Source organism: Dendronephthya gigantea, unplaced genomic scaffold (assembly GCF_004324835.1).
Source record: "Dendronephthya gigantea isolate DGI-Jeju-01 unplaced genomic scaffold, DenGig_1.0 000000F, whole genome shotgun sequence".
Taxonomy (NCBI): Eukaryota; Metazoa; Cnidaria; class Anthozoa; order Malacalcyonacea; family Nephtheidae; genus Dendronephthya; species Dendronephthya gigantea.
In genome coordinates, this window is record NW_021163010.1 from 7,102,237 (window position 1) to 7,125,428 (window position 23,192).

Below are 23,192 nucleotides of genomic sequence, written 5' to 3' on the forward strand. Positions count from 1 at the left end.
TCCGGTGGCCTTATTTTGCACAAGTTACCATTGCTGGGTGTTTAACAATCTTTTCGAACTTCACCTCGACAGTCCTTTTCGAGTATAGTCCGCTTTAGCCTCTTGAGGCAAGCATGAGTTTACATCAGTCATAAAACATGTAACAAGAATTTCCATTGAACAAATCGGTGTCAAATGCTGCCATGAAAATGGACAATTACATGGACTGTCATTTAAAAAAAAATAAAATATCGTAGCTAATAAAATCATAACACAGTTACCTGTAGCCTAATAATAGTTACCTGCATTATAGACCTTTAACTTAATTAAGGTTGATGGGAAACAGTTGCATTTATACTCATATTGTAATTAAATTGTAAAAGTCGGGACGAGTTTGAAAGTCGAATGTGAAGCATAAAAAATTTTCGATTGACTTTCTTATGTTGATTGATCTTGCAAGATCTTGCGTTCCTTAAGCTTTTTGACTAATTCTTCAATTGCTGCATTAATAGCTTCGTCTGCATGTTCAAAATGCTTCTTCTTTGCAAATATACCAGATTCAACATCTTTTGCTGTTCCATCGTACACCCAAGGTTCATCAAATGAATGAACTCTTCCTGAAACTGAGTACTCGATCATGCGACCATTATATTCTCTCTGTGTACAAAAAACAACACATCCCTCGTGAAGGCTTTTTGCAAATTAGCTAAAATGCAGAATTACGCAATCACAATATCTGAAAGGATTTTAGGAGTTAGGTGCTATTTGCCTTGATCTAATTAACCTACCACAGAATATGGTAGATATGAAATAATCTTGTCTGTTGTCTGATCACAGAAATATATTAACCCCCGGAATAATCCAGTGGCTTATTGCCTGGTAACGACAGGTAACGAGTCAATGGGAACTGGGCTGAGAATTCACTAGTTTCAGAAGTGAAAATCTGTCAGATAACATGCTATCAGGGCAATACTTCCATAATTTATATATATACATACTCTTCCTTCCTTTGTACCAGCAATGCCCCTAAGAAATTGTTCAATAGGGGTAAACGGTGGATTTGTGGGAACAGGCGGCGATGTAACTATAAAGGAATTTATAGTGAAATTTGTAATATTCGAATTGGAAAGGACGCCTATGGACCTGGCGGGGTCTTAAAGATAAACCAGTACCAATTATAATGATTAAATTGCCTTGACCTCTACCCCAGGTACTAATGTTCACCCTTGATCACTTAAAATAATAGTAATGACGTACTCTTTTCAGGAATATGTGGCGGCGGCATCGGACGGAACACATACAAAACGAGTAAACCAATTATCAATGCGAGAAGACAGCCAGCAACCATACGGATTGAGAGAGGTGTCGGAGTGACAGCTAAATGGCAGAGAAGCAACAAACAAAATTATAAGTCTGACTTGAAGTCTGACTTAATTGACTATGTAAATGACATAACAACTACCGTCGTGTCTAGCAGTCACTTCAGACCGCATTCCCAGGTACTGATAATGTACAATGCATGCACGTACCCCTTTCAGGAAAATCTGGCAATGGCCTCCAAAATGACACGTAACAAGCAAGTAGGCCAATTATCAATACGAGAAGAAAGCCAGAAAGCATACGGAATGAGAGCGATGTCCGAGTGACAGCTACTGAATGGCAGAGAAGCAACAAACAAAATCAATCAAATTATAACTTCAAGACTGAGTTGGTTGTGTAAATGACATAACAAAGCTCAAAAGAGAGCTTAACTGTCATCGCGTGTGCTGGCTACATGCACGTGCCCCTTTCAAGAAAATCTGGCAGTGACTTCGAAAAGGGCACGTACCAAACAAGTAAGCCGATTGTCAATACGAGGAGGCAGCCAGAAAGCTAACAGAATGATAGCAGTGACGTAATACGGAATGATATTTCACAGGAGCGAGAAAACACGTAATCAATGAAAGTCAAAACTCGGTTGGTGCCACTCGACACCTTCTTAGCTGACCCAATTTATTCTTCTTAGCTGACCCAATTTTATTCTTACCAGTGGACGTTTACAGCGTAAACTGAATCGTGGTTTTGCTTAAAAAATTGTAGCAAACGACCTGAAAACGAATTAGGCCTATATCAAGACTGTCTGAATAAGAGTTACCTATACCTTCTGTCTTTTGATAATGCGGCCAATATCTTGTCACATCAGGGGACTTGAACATGTTGTAAACCAGAGACGCAGCCATTGTGCTGGAAAATGGTTGCCAATCTTCTGTAGCTCTTTTACTCCCATCTGCAAAATCTGACACACCTTTGATAACAGCCCACTCTATACCAAGATCATATGCCGCTGCAAACAAACCTAAATTAAAGAAAACAGAAGAGAAAAAATAGCATGCATACATGCAAGATTATGGATCAGGAATTGTCGAATAATGCGGACAAGGTATTGTCGAATAATGAAAATACGTCCTTGCACCTGATGGAAGATTAAGAACAATACGTTGAAAGGATCGATTTACGTTGCCAATAGCTGTCATTAGACAACTGTACGCTTCTTATATTCTTCAAAAAAACTGCTCGATCATATTCGCTTTTCACATGCACAATGCGATTTGAATATGCAAACGTTGCTCAAAGAAAATAGTGACTCAAAAAGATGCATATAGAATTTAGTCACCCAAAAGAGATTTGCCACATTATTCAGTATTAGAATTACGTATACGTCAAAGTAACCTACCTTCACCCTCCATTTCGAGACCATCAGCGTCTGGAAAATCTTCCAGCAATTGTAACCGTCTTTTGTCGTAGTCAATCAACTCAGGACCACTTAACATTACAGCTTTCTTATTTACTTTGGGATGAAAACCACTTTTATTTTTAATAGGTGGCTCCCAACCATGGTCTGCAGACAGAATAAGCTTTGCCATATTCCTGCTGACGTTCTCTTTGAAACCACGATGCTCGTATTTGCCGTCGTCCTTGACTTTCTTAAATGCGTGATTCGCCAATTTCGCCGAAATTATCACGTCGCCGAGTTTTGCCTTCTCCCGGTCGAGGGCGGCACACACTCCGACGAAAAGCACAGCTTTGGGTTTCAAAACTTCGGTAGCATTTTTGACAACAATCACAGCCGGTAGCGGTCCGGCTTCGCATCGCATCAGCGCCACGGTCACATTCGTATTTCGCGGATTTCCATCATCGAATTCACCGAAATCCACAAATCCCAATCCCATGTCAGGGCACCAACTTCGACGAATAGGTTTCAGTCTCAAAAACGAGTAGCAACTGTTGAATTCGTGGTCTGTTGCAGTAACTAACAGAATGTCAATAGGAAGCCGCGATTGAATCTCATCACTCAACCATTCGTAACGTTCCGATCCAATTTCCTTCTTTTCTGGAAGTATCCAGTCGAGTTCTGGCGGTGGTAATACGCGATCCTCGCTTTCTGTGGACATCCCCGCATCAATTACCTCTACGAAGTTTAAATAACGATTTTATGTTCGCGAGAACGATTTTATTTGCAAAATGAATTCTAGTCATATACGTGTCTTTTGTTCGGGGGAAAACCCAACTGAAAAGCTATTTCAGGTATGTGCTGAGTAGCCTGAGTTCGAAATAAGGTATTTATTTGCATAAATTTGCAGCATCCGATGGATGGATAACATGTAAGATATAAAACACAAGTAAGTTTAAGTTTTAATAGTTATTTCGTTAACAAAACTGGACGTTTCGTCCGTTTTATTATTCACTACGAAACTTAGTTCGGTTCCTGACTCAACTAGATACGAACTGCGCTTTCATTAGAGAAATAGCTAATTCAATTGACAAACTCTGCAGATTTTAGACTTTTGCTAGGTGGAATTTTATTTCCTAAAAATTATGAGTTAGTTTCATTCAGGATGATTGAGTTAAAGCTCAAAATGCTGCGATTTAGTTTTGGTTGAATCGAGTTGCGTTTTTTCACATACATAATGTACATGCATGCGCGTTGTTATAATAAACAATTTTCTTTATGTGAACCAATTTTATTAATAATCACTAATTTCCAAGTAGCTTTAAAATAGTAGATATAGTTAAATTCTTACGCTAAATCAATCAACTTATGTTCAAATTTCCAAGTAGAAAAAAGAAAACTCTAAGTTGTTGTCAAACTTTGGTATAATCGAATTAGGTAATCGATCAGCCAGTATATCAATCCCCAAATAATTATAATCAATACATGAAAACGGTCCACGATTTATTTCACTAAAAGTTTTTCTAAGCACGTTTATATGTTCACGAGAGCAAGTAGGAATACAAGATGGCAAAAATGGCCACGGCCAGCCCCAAAATAATGAAGAGAACGCCACTTGATGAATTGCTGGCATGGTCCGGCTTCACAAGCGGATTTTCTTCAAAGGTTTGTCGTGCGCTAGGTTTTTTCATCAGGGGTTTACTTTCAATCCTCGTTGGAAGGTCAGACTCGATACCACACAGCTCCGCCATCTCAGCAAACATTTCGATGTGGAGATGGTAAGCCTTAATGGACTCGTTCACAACACGATCGGCCTCTTCTTTGTCCAACGGCAGCGAATCAAGTGCGCGACGATACCGCTGTTTGAACTCCCCAACCTTGGGAATGTTATCGAATTCGTAGAATTGGATGCCATTGGAGTCAAAGAGGTTGTACGTTTTCACAAAGATCTTCTTCAAAACCTGACCTCCAGAGAGGTCGCCCATGAATCGAATATACTGATGAGCAACCAACAACATTGGGTCTTCTTCGCTCAGCTGTCGAAGTCGCGCCATGTAGCGCTTCGTTGCCTCCAGCGGTTCGATTTCGTCTTTCCAGTCGCTTCCATAAAAATATTCCAAATCTTCTACAATCTTCGGTGTTCTCCTCAGCTCAGTTGGGAAGTAAACGGGCTTGAGTTTCGGGTGAGATTTGTGCTTGTCTCCCTCCTTCTCCAAAGTGCTAGCCAATTTAAAGAGAAAAAAAATTAAGTTTTGCATAGTTACGTGCATGTTAAGAATTATTTATAAATTTTCTTTTCAGGAAAGTCTATAATTTCGTAGTTAGGATATTTTAGAAAAATAAAAAAGCTGTATTAAAGGTAGCTATAAAATACGCGTTCAAACGCCAAACTAGCCTATAAAATTCACAAAGTTGCATGGAAAAGATGATTACACGGGTCATCGCACTTATATCGGAAAATATGTGATTTCGGAGTTTATTATTAGCGTACTAAAATTACTGCTTGCTGATTGTTCGTAAGGAGCACAATTATTTCATTAATTGTATTGCAGTACAATTAATGATTTAGCTAAAATAAACCAAAAATGGCGGAAAGCTTTCAGCTAATATAATAAACAAAGAAAGGGCGAGTCTAATTTGGCAAAATTTTCAAACATCACTCATACTATTAATCCCGAATTGTATTCGCTATCGCATGATTACCTATATTAAAAGTGTGCATGCACTGCACTAGTTAAATCAAGAGCGGAACGTTCAATAACTGATTGTGCGATGTCAGCCTTTTTTTTGGGGGAAAACATTAAGTATACTGCGCATGCGTAAATTCACGATTATGGGGGTACGGCTAGACTGGCTGAGTTGTTTGTTAAAGGCTATACAATTATCTTACATTAATAGTATAAAGCAAATATCGAAGTTTGGCTACCTGTAAATAAAGTATAGGTTGGATAAATATAATTTATATCCGGCAGGATCGATTTTGCCTTTAATTAAACCTCTGACAAAGGGTGATGTTTCAGTCTTCTTGTGAATACTTTTCGTATTTTCTGTCAATTCTTGATGGAGAACAATGCCAGATGAAGACAACAACAGTTCAGCTCCAATCTCTTGTTCTGCTTCCTGTGCACTTTCAACGATCACTCTGCTCGTTAAATTTTCTTCAATTTTAGCAATCATGAGCTTGCCATCGCTACACACTGTCTTGAACGGACAACCAACATCGGTTTTAAAGACAGGACATTCGCCGATCTGCTTCTGCATTTCGACACACACTTCATGAATCATCTTTAGACTTTCCAGCACCTCGCCGTGACTTCCCTGCTCCTCTTCAATTTCGGGGATTTCATCAAGCTTGGAATAGATATCACTTAAGCTTTTGCACTCTTTGAAAGCACAACCGTCCTTGAATTTCGGGCAATTCAGAGCATTTTTAAATGCATCCGAATTGGTGGCAACGTTGGCGAAAGGGCAGGATGGTTGAAATGCAGGACAAGCTTCTTGTAAGTTGACTACCTCTGTTGTCATGATTTTCGTCTTCGTGGGACAGGAAAGTACCGGCTTTTGGGGAGAAGCGACAAGCGAAGCTGGTTCTACCAAATGCTTGCCTTTGTCATCGCGAACACTCTTGAATGGACACCCTTCATCTTTATGAAACACAGGGCATTCTCCCAATTTTCCTTCTAGACATTCAGAGGTATCGTGCATTTTCTTGAACAGCTCAATCAACTTCTGACCAGATAATTCACTTTCATGACCAGCGGAATGTGGAACATGGGACAATTTCTCATAAACCTCAGCAAGGCTTTTAGCGCTATTAAACGGACAACCGCTTTTGAACTCCGGGCATTTTTCAATTGCTTCTTTCATATCGTTGTCTTCTAGCTTTGTAAATGGGCAGCCATCCTTAAATGCAGGGCATTTCTGCTTTATGTCAACAGAATCGACAGTTTGAAGTTTCTCCATAACGTGCTATAGCAACGAAACAAGGGTAGAAACATGAAAAATCAGAAAATATATAGATCCAGCATCAGTTTTGAACATATAAAATTTGTCTGCCTGAAAACGACTGCATTAAACGATATTATAATTCTCTATATCCTGCAAGTTTTGCATACAACCGTGCATAAGGGAAACCGAATTCGTCAAGTCATACGCAGCAAAATAATTCTCTTGTGGCCTTCACCTATTTTTGCATATTAGGCATACAGTACTGTCCAGAATCCCAAACCTTGGACACTCTATATATTCTTAGGAAAGAGGCCATAGATTTAATAGAATTATTTGATGTTTTTCAAAAGAAATTTTCAAAAATCGATGCTATATAGTTGAAAACGGTGTATACCTGATCATGAGAAACAGACACAACAGGTTCCACCAAATGCTTGCCATCGTCACTGCGGACACTCTTGAATGGACATCCTTGATCTTTGTGAAACACAGGACAGTCCCCAAACTTTTCTTCCAGACATTCCGAAGTATCATGAATTTTCTTGAACATATCAATCATCATTTTACCAGATAATTCACTTTCATGTCCAGCTGAATGTGGAACATGGGTCAATTTCTCGTAAATGTCTGCGAGATTTTTGGCATCCTTAAACGGGCAGCCGTTTTCAAAATCGGGACATTTGGCAATAGCTTCTTTTATTTCTTTGTCCTCCAGTTTGGTGAACGGACAGCCGTCTTTAAACGCAGGACAATGCTGTTGTAAATGCGTGGCATCGATCTCTTGTAGCTCCTCAATGACGTGCTAAAAGGAAAGAAAGTTGCAAACCAGTCAAGAGATACAGTACATATCTACTGTACAAATCACGATCTTTATTTTGCCCACGATTACTGTTATACTCGCAGATTAGAAGCGCGTCTTTTTTTCTCAGTTTATCCGGGGTTTTTTAACGAGTGCACTTGTTTGCGTGAACAATGAATTCGTCAATTTGATCATCTAGAGAAACATTTTTTCGATTTTTCGCTAAATCACCTATAGTGGAAAGGAGACTAGAAGTTACGTACCTGTTCATGAGCAACGGACTTAACTGGTTCCGCTAAATGTTTGCCTTTCTCATTTCGGACACTCTTGAATGGACATCCTTGATCTTTGTGAAATATGGGGCAGTCTCCCAACTTTTCTTCCAGACATTCAGAGGTGTCGTGCATTTTCTTAAACATTTCAATCATCTTTATACCGGATAATTCGCTTTCATGTCCGGCGGAATGTGGAACATGGGATAACTTCTCGTAAACGTCTGCGAAACTTTTGGCATCCTTAAACGGGCAACCGTTTTTGAACTCGGGACATTTTGCAATGGCATCTTTCATATTTTGGTCTCCCAGGTTGGTGAATGGGCAGCCATCTTTAAATGCAGGACAATGCTGTTGTAACTGCGTGGCATCGATCTCTTGTAGCTCCTCAATGACGTGCTAAAAGGAAAGAAAGTTGCAAACCAGTCAAGAGATACAGTACATATCTACTGTATCACGATCTTTATTTTGCTCACGATTACCGTTATACTCGCAGATTAGAAGCGCGTCTTTTATCTCAGTTTATCCGGGGGTTTTTAACGAGTGCACTTGTTTGCGTGAACAATGAATTCGGCAATTTGATTATCTAGAGAAACATTTTTTCGATTTTTCGCTATTTATTAATCACCTAGTGGAAAGCAGACTTGAAGTTACGTACCTGTTCATGAGCAACGGACTGAACTGGTTCCGCTAAATGTTTGCCTTCCTCATTTCGGACACTCTTGAATGGACATCCTTGATCTTTGTGAAATATGGGGCAGTCTCCCAACTTTTCTTCCAGACATTCAGAGGTGTCGTGCATTTTCTTAAACATTTCAATCATCTTTATACCGGATAATTCGCTTTCATGTCCAGCGGAATGTGGAACATGGGATAACTTCTCGTAAACTTCTGCGAAACTTTTGGCATCTTTAAATGGGCAACCGTTTTTGAACTCGGGACATTTTGCAATGGCATCTTTCATATTTTGGTCTTCCAGGTTGGTGAATGGGCAGCCATCTTTAAATGCAGGACAATGCTGTTGTAACTGCGTGGCATCGATCTCTTGTAGCTCCTCAATGACGTGCTAACAGTAAAAGAAAGGTTCAAACTTATCAGAAAATAAAATCAAATAGATTAATCTGGAAAAATGTTACATTAGGTGTGATTTTCCTTTAAGGCTTCAACGCTGAGCTTTGTTTTGTTTAATAACCGCCGCGCAGGGCCGAAACAAAACCCCATATTTTGCCTTCATACAAAACATTGTATTCTCCCAGATCTATTTTCATACTATATAACTCTACTGACGAAGGCCCTCAGGTCAAAACGTCGCGAAGTGTTTTGTCTATTTTAGGAAGCTGTTAGACCACATTTGATATTGACATTATTGTATAGTTATTGTATTTACTGGTCTCTTGCGACAAAAAAATAAATTACATACTTGATCATGGGCAACAGACTCAACAGGTTCCACCAAGTGCTTGCCTTCTACATCGCGGACATTTTTGAATGGACATCCGTCGTCTTTATGAAACACCGGACAATCTCCCATCTTTTCTTCCAGGCACTCAGAAGTGTCGTGCATTTTCTTAAATATCTCAATCAACTTCTGACCGGAGAATTCACTTTCATGTCCAGCCGAGTGTGGCACATGAGACAATTCCTCGTAAATGTCAGCAAGACTTTTTGCATCTTTAAAAGGACACCCGTTCTGGAACTGCGGACATTTTTCGATACTTTGCATCAGCTGCTTATCAACAACTTTGGCGAATGGGCAGCCTTCTTGAAATGAAGGGCATTTCTGTTTGAGGTCAGAGGTCTGCACAATTTTAAGGTCCTCGTCTTTCATGACTAAAATGAATGGGTAACTTAAGGTAACCATAACGCGTAATTACTGGATTTTTTTCGCTATTTGGACCGCCGAACGAAATTGATCTCTGAAATGTGCTAAACTGAGAAAAATACTTTGAGATAGCGAACACCATTCACATTACGAGTTCTATGTCTTCATCCAGTTTATCGCTTCATTATTTGCGTACATTTTTTGATTTTGCATGTGCATGGTCAAATGTTACCGTGAGTATATTCGAGAAGGTCGAAAATATTTGACAAATGAGTATATGTCTTAAGTTTTGTCTTAAGTTTAGCTTGTAAAATGGATGAACATGAGAAAGAAGGATTGAGTATAATTATTTCTGGTAAATAAAGGATAAAATACTTGGATCGGGCTGGCGTATGAGGTTAGAAGAACTTCTGGTCTGAAACAGACAAGAGTATTTAATACCTCTTTGCCCTTTGGCCGTATCTTTTGCGGACCACACGAGATTGTGAGTTATTTTTCCCCCAAAAGGAAAGGAGAGACACGATGAGTTTCTGCGCGCATGGATTAGAGAAAATACAATGTGAGACAGCAAGATTTTTACTCCCCACAGGTGTATAGCTACGTACCGCCGAATACCACACAAATTTACATGATACACATGAATCTTTCGTAAAATCCTTTGATCATTATGTGGGAAAAGCAAATTGTCGCGGAAAACGGTAAACGCGTCTTCTTATATGCCTGTAGTTATGCAAAATTTGATATTTCAAATATCATTGCAGGCCCATAAAAAGTTATACCAATGCATACAAGTGCGCATTACTAATCCGTGTTTCGACATGCACTGTCGCTCGGCAGAGAAATTCAATGACAATATTGATATCGTCATCTAAACTGGACAATATATCTTCATACCAAGGGCGCTTTATTTATTACACGATAGATAAATTACAGGTTATTCAGAGTATTTCAAGGACACTGCACTTAAGTGTATTGTTATCGAAATACTTTGCTTCAATTCAATTCAAATTATGATCTTCTCGGAAGAGCTTTCGGAAAGTAGGATGAATTTTTTTCACTAAACAATGGAAATTCTGGAGTCATAGAACAACATATTTTCAGATTGTTTTATTATTAGGGTAGTACAAGCGAACGAAGCGAATTACGTACTGCTTAACAAAACATTGCATATGCTGCATATCTGGCAAAAAACAGTCCTCTGGTCTCTGGACCCCAGTCCGAGTACTAGTTATTCCATGTTATTACTATTTTACTATTTCTATACCCGTTTTGCCTGTGAATTAATATAAAGCTAAAATGCAGTCGAAAAGCTTTATTTTAATAACTACTATTATAAATGGTAATTTTAATGAGGTAGCCCCTTGGTTAGGCGATATGCATGTACATACACTATATCTTACTTCTGAAACCCTAATTTGCATGAGCTATTAAGCACTGAAACTCAGATACAAATCTCAAATAATTTACAATATTCCCTGACTTATGATTTAGTTTAAATTGTATCATTTGGAAATATATGGACAACAGGAATAAGCAGAGTAGGGTTCATAGGACCAAAAACTCTTTGTGAGGGCATTGCAAACAAGTCATGATTGGGGACGAGGGGGGGGGGTTGGGTCATGTGATTTAGGAAAACTTTTATAATTGATATACACACTTTTGCATACCACTGGGCTTATATTTTGAGCATGAATAGTAACCATAAATATTCAGAAAAAATCCAGTATGTGCTCAATATTTGAAGAATTTACTTTGAATGGTCCTGAGAATTGGACATTCTCTGTAAATGCTTTTTACAATTTAATATTTGATTATCAGTGAACAGTTTGGACATGTTCATAGACTCCACATTGGATTAATATAGGTAAAAATTTTAGTTTTGTTTATTACATGCATTAAATAGAACATGACTGATTGTGTACATCAGTAATCAACCTCATTATATATACATCAGTAATTAAAAGGTTTCACCTCAAAGTCTATAAAGACTAACTAATCTGAATCACAATGCAGTCTCATTAAATAAATACAAATGAGGTTTCATAGCTTAGCTTTAAAATGCTAATTCATGTTTCAGCTCCTAGGTTATATCAGAAAAATGTAAACAAATCACAATTCAGCTGTGAATTGCCATGAACTACAATTTTTTTGCTCTGGTGCTATGTTCAAAATAAAATTTAAACTTTGCAACACTCACATGATATTTTGTTGATATTTTGACTATTGCACATGATATTTTGTTAGGGCTTTAATACGTAGTTTGTTAGGAAAATTTAAACCCAGGCCCTGAAATGATTAAATTGTTGCAAGAGCTCTTTGCTCAGTATGGCAACCTCAGTTTATAATTACAAGAGTTGCAAAATGCCAGATAAGCATGAATCAGCAAAATGATCTAGTACCTGTATTTTATGATCTCCGATTACGTGGAATGTTGTGTCATAAAAATGTGATCATAAAAATGGCAAATAATGTGCGTGCTCAAAAAGTACTAAACGAATGCATGGTTTAAAAGAATAAAATGAGTGAAATAATTAACACTGTCACATACAAAGCGAGCGCCTTTATTTAAATACAATGAAATCCTTCACAGTGCCAGTGGACCTTCCCTACTAGAAATTGTTCTCGCACGCAAACCTGTTACCGGTGAAAAGCAATGTTAATGGACATAAATATATTCGAAATAGCAACCTACCTGAAAACACGTTTAATTTAGGACGATATCTTCGGGACGATTAGGAGAAGCGTCAGCTCGACAACTTCTTGAAGTCTTTGAAGTTACTCAGCTGATAGACTGATATGTTCCTAATTTCTGTGAAACTTGAAACCACCGGAATTACTTCCACTTGAAAAAACAGGTATTCTTCTCAAGCTTTGTTGAAGTTTATAATATCTACAAAATTAAATTCGGACAATGCTGAGTCATGATGAAGCAGCGCGCTCCACTTGTGCAACAGCCTCAAAGGCTTAAACATGCAGTTGCAGGGAACATCAATCTTAGAAAATAATGTTTGTTATTCGGAAATAAAGCCGGTATAACATAAATGCTGCGGAGCAATATAGTCTTGCCTTTTAGATCTTAAAGTACAGAAAACAAGTTACGCGGAACTGCGTTTCTAGAAAATAGAGAAACTGCGTCTGGTATGTAAGGTAGAATGGAAGGTATAGCCCAGTAAGCCCACCTTTATCAACTCATCGTTCTACCACCGGAACGCTAGCAGTAGCGCGGAATGGATGATTGAGGTAGAAACCGACAGAATCAAGCCGCTTCGTTATCTCCGTTTAGCTGCAAGCAATCCACGATAATTAATCTAAGAATAAGTCAGAAAGAAATTCTTCTCCCAACAGGCTGGGAAGTTTGCTTCATGACCGATGGAGGGATATATTACATCGAGATAGAATGAGGATGGAATAGAGTAGATAGAATATAGATAGGAATCATAGGATCATGCAGCGGGTGCAGGATACATTGGGTATTATATATCACTCGCTCTAATCTTCTGTATAATTGTTTTTAAATATAATAGAATCAAATATACCCAACGGATTTTATTGGAATCGAGGCCTGTTCCCCTAAAATTTCATTTTCATTTACAGGCATACTTTTCTAACAACTCAGTGGGAACATCCTGAGAGATATTTGTACGAAAAAATGTCACGTTTGTCATTTAGTGTGAAAAAACCCTGATTTCTATGGAGCAGAAACATATTCTGACAAAGAAGTCGCAGCAGAAAAGTCTTGACGCTCACGAGGCTCATCGTACTTTTCAGTGCTTGACATGACTGCTCTTGATCATTAGGTGTAGTAGCGCATGGAACTAATAACTATTTGAAACTCGTGCAGGGTTTAATAAAATGGAATTGATATATTACATTCCAGATCTATCTACAAAAGTACAATGTAGAAACAAAGCAACAGACTGGGATAACAAAGGAAATATCATGTGAAATACATAAGCATGTATATTCTTTATGCGTTTCCAGCTCTCATTCGCGCTTAAAGAGACAAGTGCTAGGATAGGATTATTGTTAAAGCTTCTTGTAAACGGTTATAAATTATTGAGGCGTAAAAAACAGACTTGACCGCCTTGCAATCCTACACAAACGATCCCATTTGGAGCACACGCAATGGCCAGAACAAAACGCTCAAAATGAAACTCTTCAACTAAGCAACCAGATCGTAGATTCCACAGTTTTAGAGTCTTGTCGCGCGAACCTGACAATAGAAATTGACCTCCGGGCACAAATGCCAAGGCCCTGATATCATGTGTGTGTCCACGAAGTTTATGGATTGTTCTTCCAGTTTCGAGACTCCAAAACAACAGAGAATGACGAGAACCTAAATTGCAAAAATTGCATAAACATATAAGTAAGATAGCAATGTCATGGCAAATTGATAAAAATCAGTATAGTATAGTAATAACTAATAACCTTTTGAGGCCACATGATCGCAAGTGTGGTTGAAACGTGATACTTGCTCCCTACCAGCGCCGGTGTGAACTTTCTTGGTCACATGGCCTTCGCTTAAACTCCATTTCACCGCAGTAAGACCACGAATACAGGCGGCAACAAGTGAGGTGCCCACGACACGCAGCGCTGCGATTCCATAACTTCTATACTTGTATGTACGCACGATTCCTGTCGCGTTTATTCGGTGTACCTGTCAAATTCATTTGCTACATTCAGTAAAAAGTACTTTATTTTACATGAAGTATACAAAGTTTAGGCATTCTGATTGGCTAAGACGGAAAAATGTGAACAAACGTGCCGATTTGTTTAAAACAAATAACGCTACCCTACCATTATACCGTTAGGCTCTCCTTCACAAGAACTAAAACAGGCTGTCGTGCAAATCAAGTTATTACAATGTTCTAAAAAATAAACAAACCTCGTTTCCATAGGAACCGCTCACGACATCCTCGGAGTTTGGAACGAAAGCCAGTGCAGTTATTGGATGTGAGTGGATGCAGTCACGTGACCACATTTGACTCCATACTGGGGGCGTTGTTTTTGTAACATACCACAGTTTTACTGACCCATTTTCAGATCCGGATAAAAAGTAGAGGTATTCATTGCTTGGATGACCTTCAACTTGAGATACGGATTCGGAATGCCCTTGGTACTTGTACTCGCGATCAAGGCATTCTAGATAATCGTACAATAATAAATCTCCATTGGCACAGCCCAGGAGAATATATTTTAAACCAAGAGTGGTTACACAATTAACTTTAAAAGGTGGTTGAGACATGACCATTCCAGATCTGTTATCAAAATTTCTCATTTCTACTGTATTAGTCTCGTTCACAACTACAAAGTTGTTATCGTCTCTCAGAATACGAAGCAAGCGTATGCCATCCCCAGATTCGGTCTTTGTGAAAGTCTGCAATACTTTCGAGCTCTCTAAGTTCACCAAAGAAATAGTGCCTGAGCTGCTTCCAGACAATGCCAGTTTGCCATCTGAGGTTATGTCAATTGCAGTTACGATTGATTCGTCTGGATGTCCTGAAAGAAAAACACTATATATAGATCTAATTTTACTGACCAGATCATAATTTGTCCCAAAAAGATATTAAAATATCTTCACAGGAAACTGTGAAACATAGTTAAAAATGAGGCTTCCCATAGTTTTAAAGCAGAGGCATATTTATGGAGGAAATACGTATACAGCGTGAATTCAGGAAATGGCGAAAATCATAGGGTGGAAGTATTATCCAGCTTTACTGTATCAAACACAAAGCAGATCATTTCAAGTATCGAATGAATGTGGTAATGTCACCGCATGTGTCAATATTTTCTACTATTGCATGCCTATATAACGGAAATTTATACTCAGGCAAAATAACTGTAAAATATTGGCTATAGGCAAAAGAAAGGTCTTAGTTATCACCCCCAAGGCCAAGGTTTCAAGAAATCATGATATGTCGAGAAAACTTGGGCACAACCTAAAACTCATAATAGACTAGACATACGAGGTGGATGTGAATTGCATTACAAAAATGTTGAATAAATCATGAGGCCTAAGAAAATTCTGGTATCTCTATGGACCATCCAGTACGCCCCCGGGTACGTCAGCTACTCGTGCATGTTTCCTACATACCCGCGTCATATCGTATTTCTCGCCATGATGACAGTTCCCAATAGATGAATACACTATATGTAGGTATTCCTGCCAAAACTGCTGCACCACTAGGTAATATCACCATCGATGTACAGTTCGGATTGGGCCCTGTGCTAATGGCTGTCACTTGTAGCGAAGATGAGCGATCAATTTGGCACACTTCGCTATTTCTACCACACGTGTAAACTAAATTCCTGTCACATGCGATGGCCATGGTGGTAAATGCGGATAATTTAACGCACTTGATAGGCACATCGTATTTCTTCCAATTCCACATAAAAAAACGATCGTCTTTGCATCCAATTAGGACTAATTCTCCTTCCGGACTGAAGCAAACAAACCGAGCTTGTTTGTCGCCTTCAATTACATTTGTTTCGTTCCCAGATTCCATGTTCCAAACCTTAAAAGGCAAAAATCATCACGTTTCACATTATATTTGCTTGTTTTTTACCAATGGTATCTACATACCGTAACCCCCCCATATCATATACACTGGGACCTTGAGATAAAACTTATTGAGACAACCTTACCACGATGGAAGATACCATATTCCGGTATATTCAACCTTACCAATATCGAAGATACCACTCAACCTTGTAATGGTCGAATATACCACATTCCGGTATATTCGACCTTCACTACTTTTATATCGTGTGAGTCTGTTTCATACCATTCCATTGACTAGTTAAACCGGTCGAGAATAATATTCATCATCAGTACTTTTAACAAGCAGGAACGCTAGTCTTAGCTTAGGCTTGTGAAATTTTTGCATCAGTCGCATCAGTCTGCAGTTTCCTCCTCCTTTTTTTGTTTAATAAAAATTGCCCCACTTCAAGACGATGAAAAAATGCACCCTAACACGTCTTTGACCCTTTTATAACAAGCATTATAATATAATATTCTTAAGTTTGATAAAGAGGCATGTGGACTCTTCCTAAATGTCAGTCATTTTATGCATGGATGGTGAATTTTATTATAAAAAATATTTATATTGTTATTTTTCTTTAAACCAGCTTTAAATTCAATATTTTAGTTACCCCACCATTTTATTTCATCCCCTAACCCCGTTTAGATGCATTAAAATATACTCTACAGGGTGTCCCAAAAAAAAGTCCCCGCTATTGAAATGAAGCTTTTGTTGGAATTTGAATGCATGATCAACGCAGTAGTGTGTAAATAGCATAGTTATTAGGTTGAGGCATTCAAATAAAGCGTCTTGCTTTCAATTGGGTTTATCATAATATTAAGGCAATCAGATTCTAACAAAGGCTTGATTTCAATAGAGGGGACATTTTTTTGGGACACCCTGTATACCTTTATGAAAGAATCTTTTCCGAGCGACACAACGTAGCGATCGTCGACTGAAATAGCAACACTTATTGCTCTTTTCGTGTGACCTAGAACGGTTTATGATACTAACAGTGCGAATAATTAACCATTTGGAATTGGTTGCCCATCTGAAAGTACCTATACATCCTATTGTCAGCATAACGTTTTTTCATTTTTCATTCAAGTTTCAGATACCTGTCAATGCGTAGCGTTCATCTGCAGTCTCACATTTCCAGATCTTTAAAGACCCATCCTTTGAGGAGGAAACGCATCTCGACCCATCGCGAGTGATTGCTATGTCCATGACATCATCAGAGTGACCACGTATTCTCTCCCGTTTCATATATGCACTCGTGTCGAGGTCCCACACTCGAAAACTTTTATCCTGGGAGCCAGACAAAGCTTTGCAACCATCGGAAATGATTGAAACGCATCTGAAAGGCAACAAACGGATTAGTCTAATTTTCAATTACAATTCTCTCCACTTTCATGAAACTTTGTTTACCATCTATTGTAAACCATCGAAAAAAGCTTTTTTTTGCACTAGCCAGCCTTAAACGGTCTTATATTCCTGAGTTATAAGACAAGCGTGACAACATCCTTTTCGCCGAATAATTCATAAGGATATATAGATTGTTCACTTTTTATTTTAAAACATTGCTAAGTAACGTAAAAGGTAGGGTCTGGGGGGAGTATAAAAATTGTAAATCAACCGGATATTTTTAATTTGTTCAACTGTCGACATCTAAACAATCCAATATTAATACCCTGAATGAACCTATAAGAAGGTCCCAATTTTTGAGCAGACCCCGAATGGACATCCCTTAATCCCTTTAGATTAATGTTTACGGCTAATCGCTAATCGCAAACGGCAAACTCAAAATCATACTCTTTAGTAAACTACAGGGTGTATCAAAAAAAAGGAGACCTTTAGAAATCAAGCTATTGTTAAAATTTGAATGCTTTTTCAATTGCATTTGCACATATGCTAAACCGTAGTGCGTGAAATATTGATGGCATGCATGCATACATTAGAAAAAGAAGACCTTTAGAAAATGAATTGACGTTTGTACACAAGATTGTCTGCTCCTGGGAATTTGAAAATAACTTTAATAGCATAAGGAAAAATAACGACCCAAAAATATTCAAATGACTAAGCACAAACGACTAAGCACAAAAGCGATAACAGTATGCGTGCATGGTAAATTGCTTTAGCTGTTCCTTTAAAACATGAACAAATCATTTGTTCAATAATTTTTCAGTAACACTGCGTGCGAGCATTAGGGCTGTTCACATGAGTTAGAATTGACTTTGAATCCGGATTATTCCGGAATGGCTCAGCATCCCATTTTACGAAATCTGCCTATTAAAATGTTTACATGAGTCAGGAATGAATTACAACTTGATCTGACACAGATTCACTTGACATTTCGATCCAGATTGAAAATTACTCATAAATTGAACATCAAAAGAACTGAATGTCATGGACCATGACCTTCAACGTGGCCTCCATTTCTCTCAACACAAACTACCGTACGCTTGTGCATATCGCGAACTGCTTTTCTGATGACGGCAGGCTGGGTATAAGTTAAGACTACAAAAACTCTTTGCTCCGAAGTCAGTTGAACCATTTTTGTTCTGGTAGTGTGCTTAGTCATTTGAATATTTTTGGGTCGTTATTTTTCCTTATGCTATTAAAGTTATTTTCAAATTCCCAGGAGCAGACAATCTTGTGTACAAACGTCAATTCATTTTCTAATGTATGCATGCATACCATCAATATTTAACGCACTACGGTTCAGCATATGTGCATGCAAATGCAATTGAAATGGCATTCAAATTTTAACAATAGCTTGATTTCTAAAGGTCTCCTTTTTTTTGATACACCCTGTAGTATTAGCTCTCATGAATTTGGGACAATAGCCATGCAAATTGCAGCATGCATAAGATTTAGGGGCTGTTTACATGAGATTCAGTGAAGCGTGAGTTGATTTTGAGGTATTGAAATGAGCAGATCACTTGATCCTGGCAGTCGTGTAATCACCACAACAATAGCATGTGCTTGTTTGGTGCCATAAAGACTTATTTCAATACCTCAAAGTCCTCTCACGCTTCGCTGAATCTCGGGTAACCGGGCTCATGTAAACAGCCCCTTAAACTACAGAGTGTCTCAAAAAAAACGCAACCACTTAAATATGCAAGAACACTAATACAGCTCTAAAGTGCACCTCTGGGAATTGAAAATGTCTCTTAATCCTTCATTTACAATGCTAAAAGTCATTTTAGCTGAACTATGGTGCAAACCCGAACAATATTAATATTCTTGCATATTTAAGTGGTTGCGTTTTTTTTGAGATCTAGAAACCCTGTTGTATAGGGCTGTCAAAAAACCTGTGGGGTTTAAGTCCTGTTTACATTACACTCAATTGATCGGCACGGCTAAAATGGGTACCCGTACCAAATCAAATATGGCTGAAAGTTTGCAGTTCGCGGTTTGCCGTGAACGTCAATCTTAAGATTTCACGAAAAGGAATGTTACTACCATCCTGTGTTGAGCCGAGATAAAACTGTCTTAACTCTTATGGTTATATCAGATAAATCTATACCTGATCGATTGACTATGTCCTTGAAAATTAAATAGCAATTTTCCCGTGTGGTAACACCACAATCTCACAATTAAATCCTTGCCCGCGGAGATAACGTGCTTCGTGTCCGGGCTCACAGCAACACAATAAATCTCGCCTTGGTGACCACAGAGAGAACGAACTTCCTTGCATGTTTTCAAATCCCAGATTTTTACGGTCTTGTCGCCGGAACCGGACACAAGCGTTGGTTTGTCACCACCTAAACATGAAGGAAAGGACAGAAAATAAAGAACCACAGCTGCACGCTACATAACATTACAGTCGATGTTGTACTTATCAATAAATGTCGCACTACATACCTGTTGCCACTATACTGTATACAGTATCAATATGGCCAATGAAACAACCCTGAAATTCTAATGTATCCGAACGCCATAGGTTGATGGTGTGGTCAAGGGATGCAGTTGCAACGTACAAACCATCTTTGGTCGTGCACAGACCACGGATATGACCATTATGTGCAGGAATGGAACTAAACAGTTCACCTGTAGCGACAAGCCACACCCTGAGGTACCCTATGAAAAATGAGTTTCTTATAAGATGGATGACATCCTTGCGGTCGTACAGCATAAGTAATGCTGCATCCGGATGCTGCATGGACCTTCTCGTATAGGTTCCACACTACAATACATCAATAAATTATTCACGGCTACACAAACCATCATTTGACCCAGTAAAAAGACGCCGATCGTCCGCACTGAAATCCAATGCATTCACAAAGCCACCATCTCCTTGTAAAACAAACAGCTGTTCATAGCTGTCCATATTCCAAAGTCTAGTGGTGGAGTCATAAGACCCTGAGGCCAGAATTGTCCCGCTATGGGACAAAGCTAAACAATACACTGCCATCGTATGACCATTGAGCACTTGCAACTCTTTGCCTGTATACATAACATTAATATGAAAAGATTTATTACTTGAAAATTTGATGTAATGGCTCGATGAGTACTAATTCTGTTGGAAAATGCAGGGGACGGTTGTACGAAGGCCGGATAGCGCTATACACAGATCTTGTGAATGGCTGAACCTGCATCTTATGGATTTAATATGTATACTTCCATTGACAATTAAAATATTAACATTGAAATATTTCAGCTGAGTAGTAATCAAAATTTGAACTTTGGGACCAAAAATTATTAAAGAGGATCCTCGATTCAGAAATACTGCACGAGGTTTAATCAAAGTTATAGCAAAAAACGGGCGATTTTAAAGGGATTGAAAAAATCCCTATTCGGTGGATAGCGCTATCCGGCTTTCATAGAACCATAGGCAGCCCAGAAATATGTTTACACTCAGTCTTCGACTGCGTTGTTTACGCGCGCGGTTAGCTTCTCCTGCCTGTACTAATTACTGTCTTATATATTAATATATAATACAGTAATTAGTACAGGCAGGAGAAGCTGACCGCGCGTAAACAATGCCGTCGAAGACTGAGTATAAACAGATTTCTGGTCTGCCTATGGCTGCATATAGCTATACACACCTGTTTCGAGATCATGAACTTTAACTGAACGGTCTGTTGATGCAGAGATGACAATTGTACCCGTTGAACTAACGGATGTGGTTAACGCGAGCACTTTATCGACGTGCTTTCTAAATATCTTGATCAGCGGTCCAACAGGTTCGGAGAGGCAAGAAAATAGTGGCATAAGACGGCATTTTCTAGTGCATCTTTCACGGATGTGTTCCAATAGCCGCTTCACGGCTGGGTGTTCGTCAGCACACGATAGCAATCTACCTGCACGTGGTACACATGCGTATATGACACGTATGGAAAAAATTGTTATACCTGCATGAAACTCGTAAATCACCTCAAAACAGATTAGCAACGATTTCCCAATACTTTTTAAATACTAATTAAATAAAAGAGACAGATGGAGAAACCCTTCGGAGATTATACTAAATATGCGCGTATCTTATGTCGTGTGTTATAAATTCACTGGGTTCAAACGAATAAGGTAGAACTGTAAAGGTTTTGAAAATAAATTAATGTGCATATTTTGTCCTTCGAAAACAAATGATATAATTATAGAACAACGAGAAATCGTTATACACGTTTTGTTTACGTGTATCTAGCCCGGTACTGAACTGGCCATGTGCAGACATAATATAAGCGTTGCTAATTCAATAATCGAGTTCTATTGAAAGAACTGCTCATATAAAAAAAACTGTTTTTCATTACCTAACAGTTGTGGACCAATTGAATCAGGCGCTTTCTCGATCACGTCTGCAGATAACATCAAAGATGACTTCAGTAATTTAATTTCATACGAATCCGTACCCAAAAAGCGAAAGTCGGAAATTAAAGATGGCAAATTTGTCTCCTTCACTTTCTGTTCCAACCAGTGAAAGTCAAAGAAGAGATTAAGCAGCACCCCATACTGCTCGGAAGAGTGCAGATGATAGGGAAGATAATGATAGTAATAATCTTTATTGCCTTGGAATTTCGCCCATTCACCGTTTACACATTTTCTATTCAGTGCCTCGATAAACATGCACTGGACATCAGTTATTGTGTCGCGCAGTTTTCCTCGCGCAAAGTCTAAGAGCAGATCGTGGACACGGTAGCTGTTCTTTCCATGCAGTGTTGGACCTAAAAGACCAATGATAACATTCAGTTTAAATCGATGTAGAACGCACGAGATAAAGACGTATTGCAAATGCAGTTTATTCTAAAAAAATATCCTCTGATATTTTAAGATTGTTTACTGCATGCTTAAGAAATAGTTATCCGGCTGTTTTGTACGTATATAGAACCGATGCCCCAACACATCTGTTACAGTCTGTCTAAGAAGTTATACACCTTCAACCCAACAAATTGCTAACGTGCGCAAGCTATATCTGATTCTCAGTCCTATATATAGGACTATTTTGCAACTAAGCGCCTGTATCTATTTTCGCTGAAAAGTGTTTGGGGGATCACTGCTCCATTGTGAACAATTTATTTAATATAGGAAAAGAGTTTCATTGTATTTGGTTGTTTCTACTATTAACGTCCAGCAGCATTGAAGTAATTAGACTTGTCGAAAAAGTTTTTATATTGCTGTACTAATCGTCTTCTAGCTCCTTCTGTCCCCTGTCCTATAAATACCTTTTTGAATCAATGATTTCTTCTCAAGGACAGTAAGAATGCGCCTTCCCATCCGAGCGTTGCACGTGCGTTTCCCAGAATCGCCCGAAGACCAAAAGAGCTCAAGAATATCAGATGGTATATCTGTGTCCTCTGGAAATATCGCGAAGTCGAGGAACCTCTCTCGATGGCTTTCTTCCAAGCGCTCAAAACTAACGTTAATGGCAGCCAAAAGGTTATCGTAGGGATAAGAATCTTTTGGAAAAAAAGACCTTAGTTCTTCCAAATTGGCATCCTTTAAGTTCTCATCTTGCCAGTCTTGTTCGGCCCGGGAGTCAATTAAATTTGAGCCTACGAGTGACAAAGCTAGTGGCAAGCCACGGCACTGCTCCAGTAGTTCGACAACAATTGCCTGCATTCTTGTGCTAAACATGGATTTTTCGTCATCGGTAACTTGTGCGCTTTGGTATAAAAGCGCCCTCGATTTATTCTGTGCCATAGTT

The 23,192-nt window shown here is 38.7% G+C and overlaps 3 protein-coding genes across 4 annotated transcripts; all 3 read right to left on the minus strand.

Moving 5' to 3' along the window:
• LOC114516940 lies at positions 1 to 3,420 on the minus strand. Of its 2 annotated transcripts, XM_028536566.1 has the most exons (6): positions 2,693 to 3,420; positions 2,120 to 2,314; positions 1,509 to 1,631; positions 1,237 to 1,356; positions 978 to 1,063; positions 1 to 636 (listed from the first exon to the last, which is right to left on the minus strand). In XM_028536566.1, the coding sequence occupies exons 1-6, from the start codon at positions 3,408 to 3,410 to the stop codon at positions 418 to 420; spliced, it is 1,461 nt and encodes a 486-aa protein (XP_028392367.1). In that variant the 5' UTR covers positions 3,411 to 3,420; the 3' UTR covers positions 1 to 417. The 2 variants fall into 2 exon arrangements, with proteins under 2 accessions (XP_028392367.1, XP_028392375.1); XM_028536574.1 differs by lacking the exon at positions 1,509 to 1,631.
• Positions 3,421 to 4,041: 621 nt separating this feature from the next.
• Positions 4,042 to 13,262, minus strand: LOC114515576. The gene is made up of 8 exons (XM_028534865.1): positions 12,710 to 13,262; positions 12,223 to 12,420; positions 9,129 to 9,538; positions 8,367 to 8,774; positions 7,700 to 8,107; positions 7,032 to 7,439; positions 5,616 to 6,658; positions 4,042 to 4,909 (listed from the first exon to the last, which is right to left on the minus strand). The coding sequence occupies exons 3-8, from the start codon at positions 9,534 to 9,536 to the stop codon at positions 4,231 to 4,233; spliced, it is 3,354 nt and encodes a 1,117-aa protein (XP_028390666.1). The 5' UTR covers positions 9,537 to 9,538; positions 12,223 to 12,420; positions 12,710 to 13,262; the 3' UTR covers positions 4,042 to 4,230.
• A 98-nt stretch (positions 13,263 to 13,360) lies between these two features.
• On the minus strand, positions 13,361 to 23,107 carry LOC114521294 (uncharacterized WD repeat-containing protein alr3466-like). Its single transcript, XM_028541679.1, has 12 exons — positions 22,711 to 23,107; positions 21,802 to 22,212; positions 21,103 to 21,357; positions 20,279 to 20,500; positions 19,919 to 20,134; positions 19,581 to 19,818; positions 17,170 to 17,408; positions 16,960 to 17,042; positions 15,625 to 16,045; positions 14,416 to 15,029; positions 13,959 to 14,187; positions 13,361 to 13,866 (listed from the first exon to the last, which is right to left on the minus strand). The coding sequence occupies exons 1-12, from the start codon at positions 23,105 to 23,107 to the stop codon at positions 13,577 to 13,579; spliced, it is 3,615 nt and encodes a 1,204-aa protein (XP_028397480.1). The 3' UTR covers positions 13,361 to 13,576.
• Between the last annotated feature and the right edge of the window lie 85 nt (positions 23,108 to 23,192).

Coding starts and splice junctions, on each gene's coding strand:
- LOC114521294 (XM_028541679.1), bottom strand. CDS start 23,107: ATGCAGGCAATTGTTGTCGAACTACTGGAGCAGTGCCGTGGCTTGCCA. Junction 19,819..19,918: donor ATACAGTATAGTGGCAACAG/GTATGTAGTGCG, acceptor CTTCATGTTTAG/GTGGTGACAAACCAACGCTT. Junction 14,188..14,415: donor GCGGTTCCTATGGAAACGAG/GTTTGTTTATTT, acceptor TGAATTTGACAG/GTACACCGAATAAACGCGAC.
- LOC114516940 (XM_028536566.1), bottom strand. CDS start 3,410: ATGTCCACAGAAAGCGAGGATCGCGTATTACCACCGCCAGAACTCGAC. Junction 1,357..1,508: donor GCCAGATTTTCCTGAAAGGG/GTACGTGCATGC, acceptor TCTGCCATTTAG/CTGTCACTCCGACACCTCTC. Junction 1,064..1,236: donor GCCACATATTCCTGAAAAGA/GTACGTCATTAC, acceptor ATTCCTTTATAG/TTACATCGCCGCCTGTTCCC.
- LOC114515576 (XM_028534865.1), bottom strand. CDS start 9,536: ATGAAAGACGAGGACCTTAAAATTGTGCAGACCTCTGACCTCAAACAG. Junction 8,775..9,128: donor AGTCTGTTGCCCATGATCAA/GTATGTAATTTA, acceptor TTTTACTGTTAG/CACGTCATTGAGGAGCTACA. Junction 6,659..7,031: donor TGTCTGTTTCTCATGATCAG/GTATACACCGTT, acceptor TCGTTGCTATAG/CACGTTATGGAGAAACTTCA.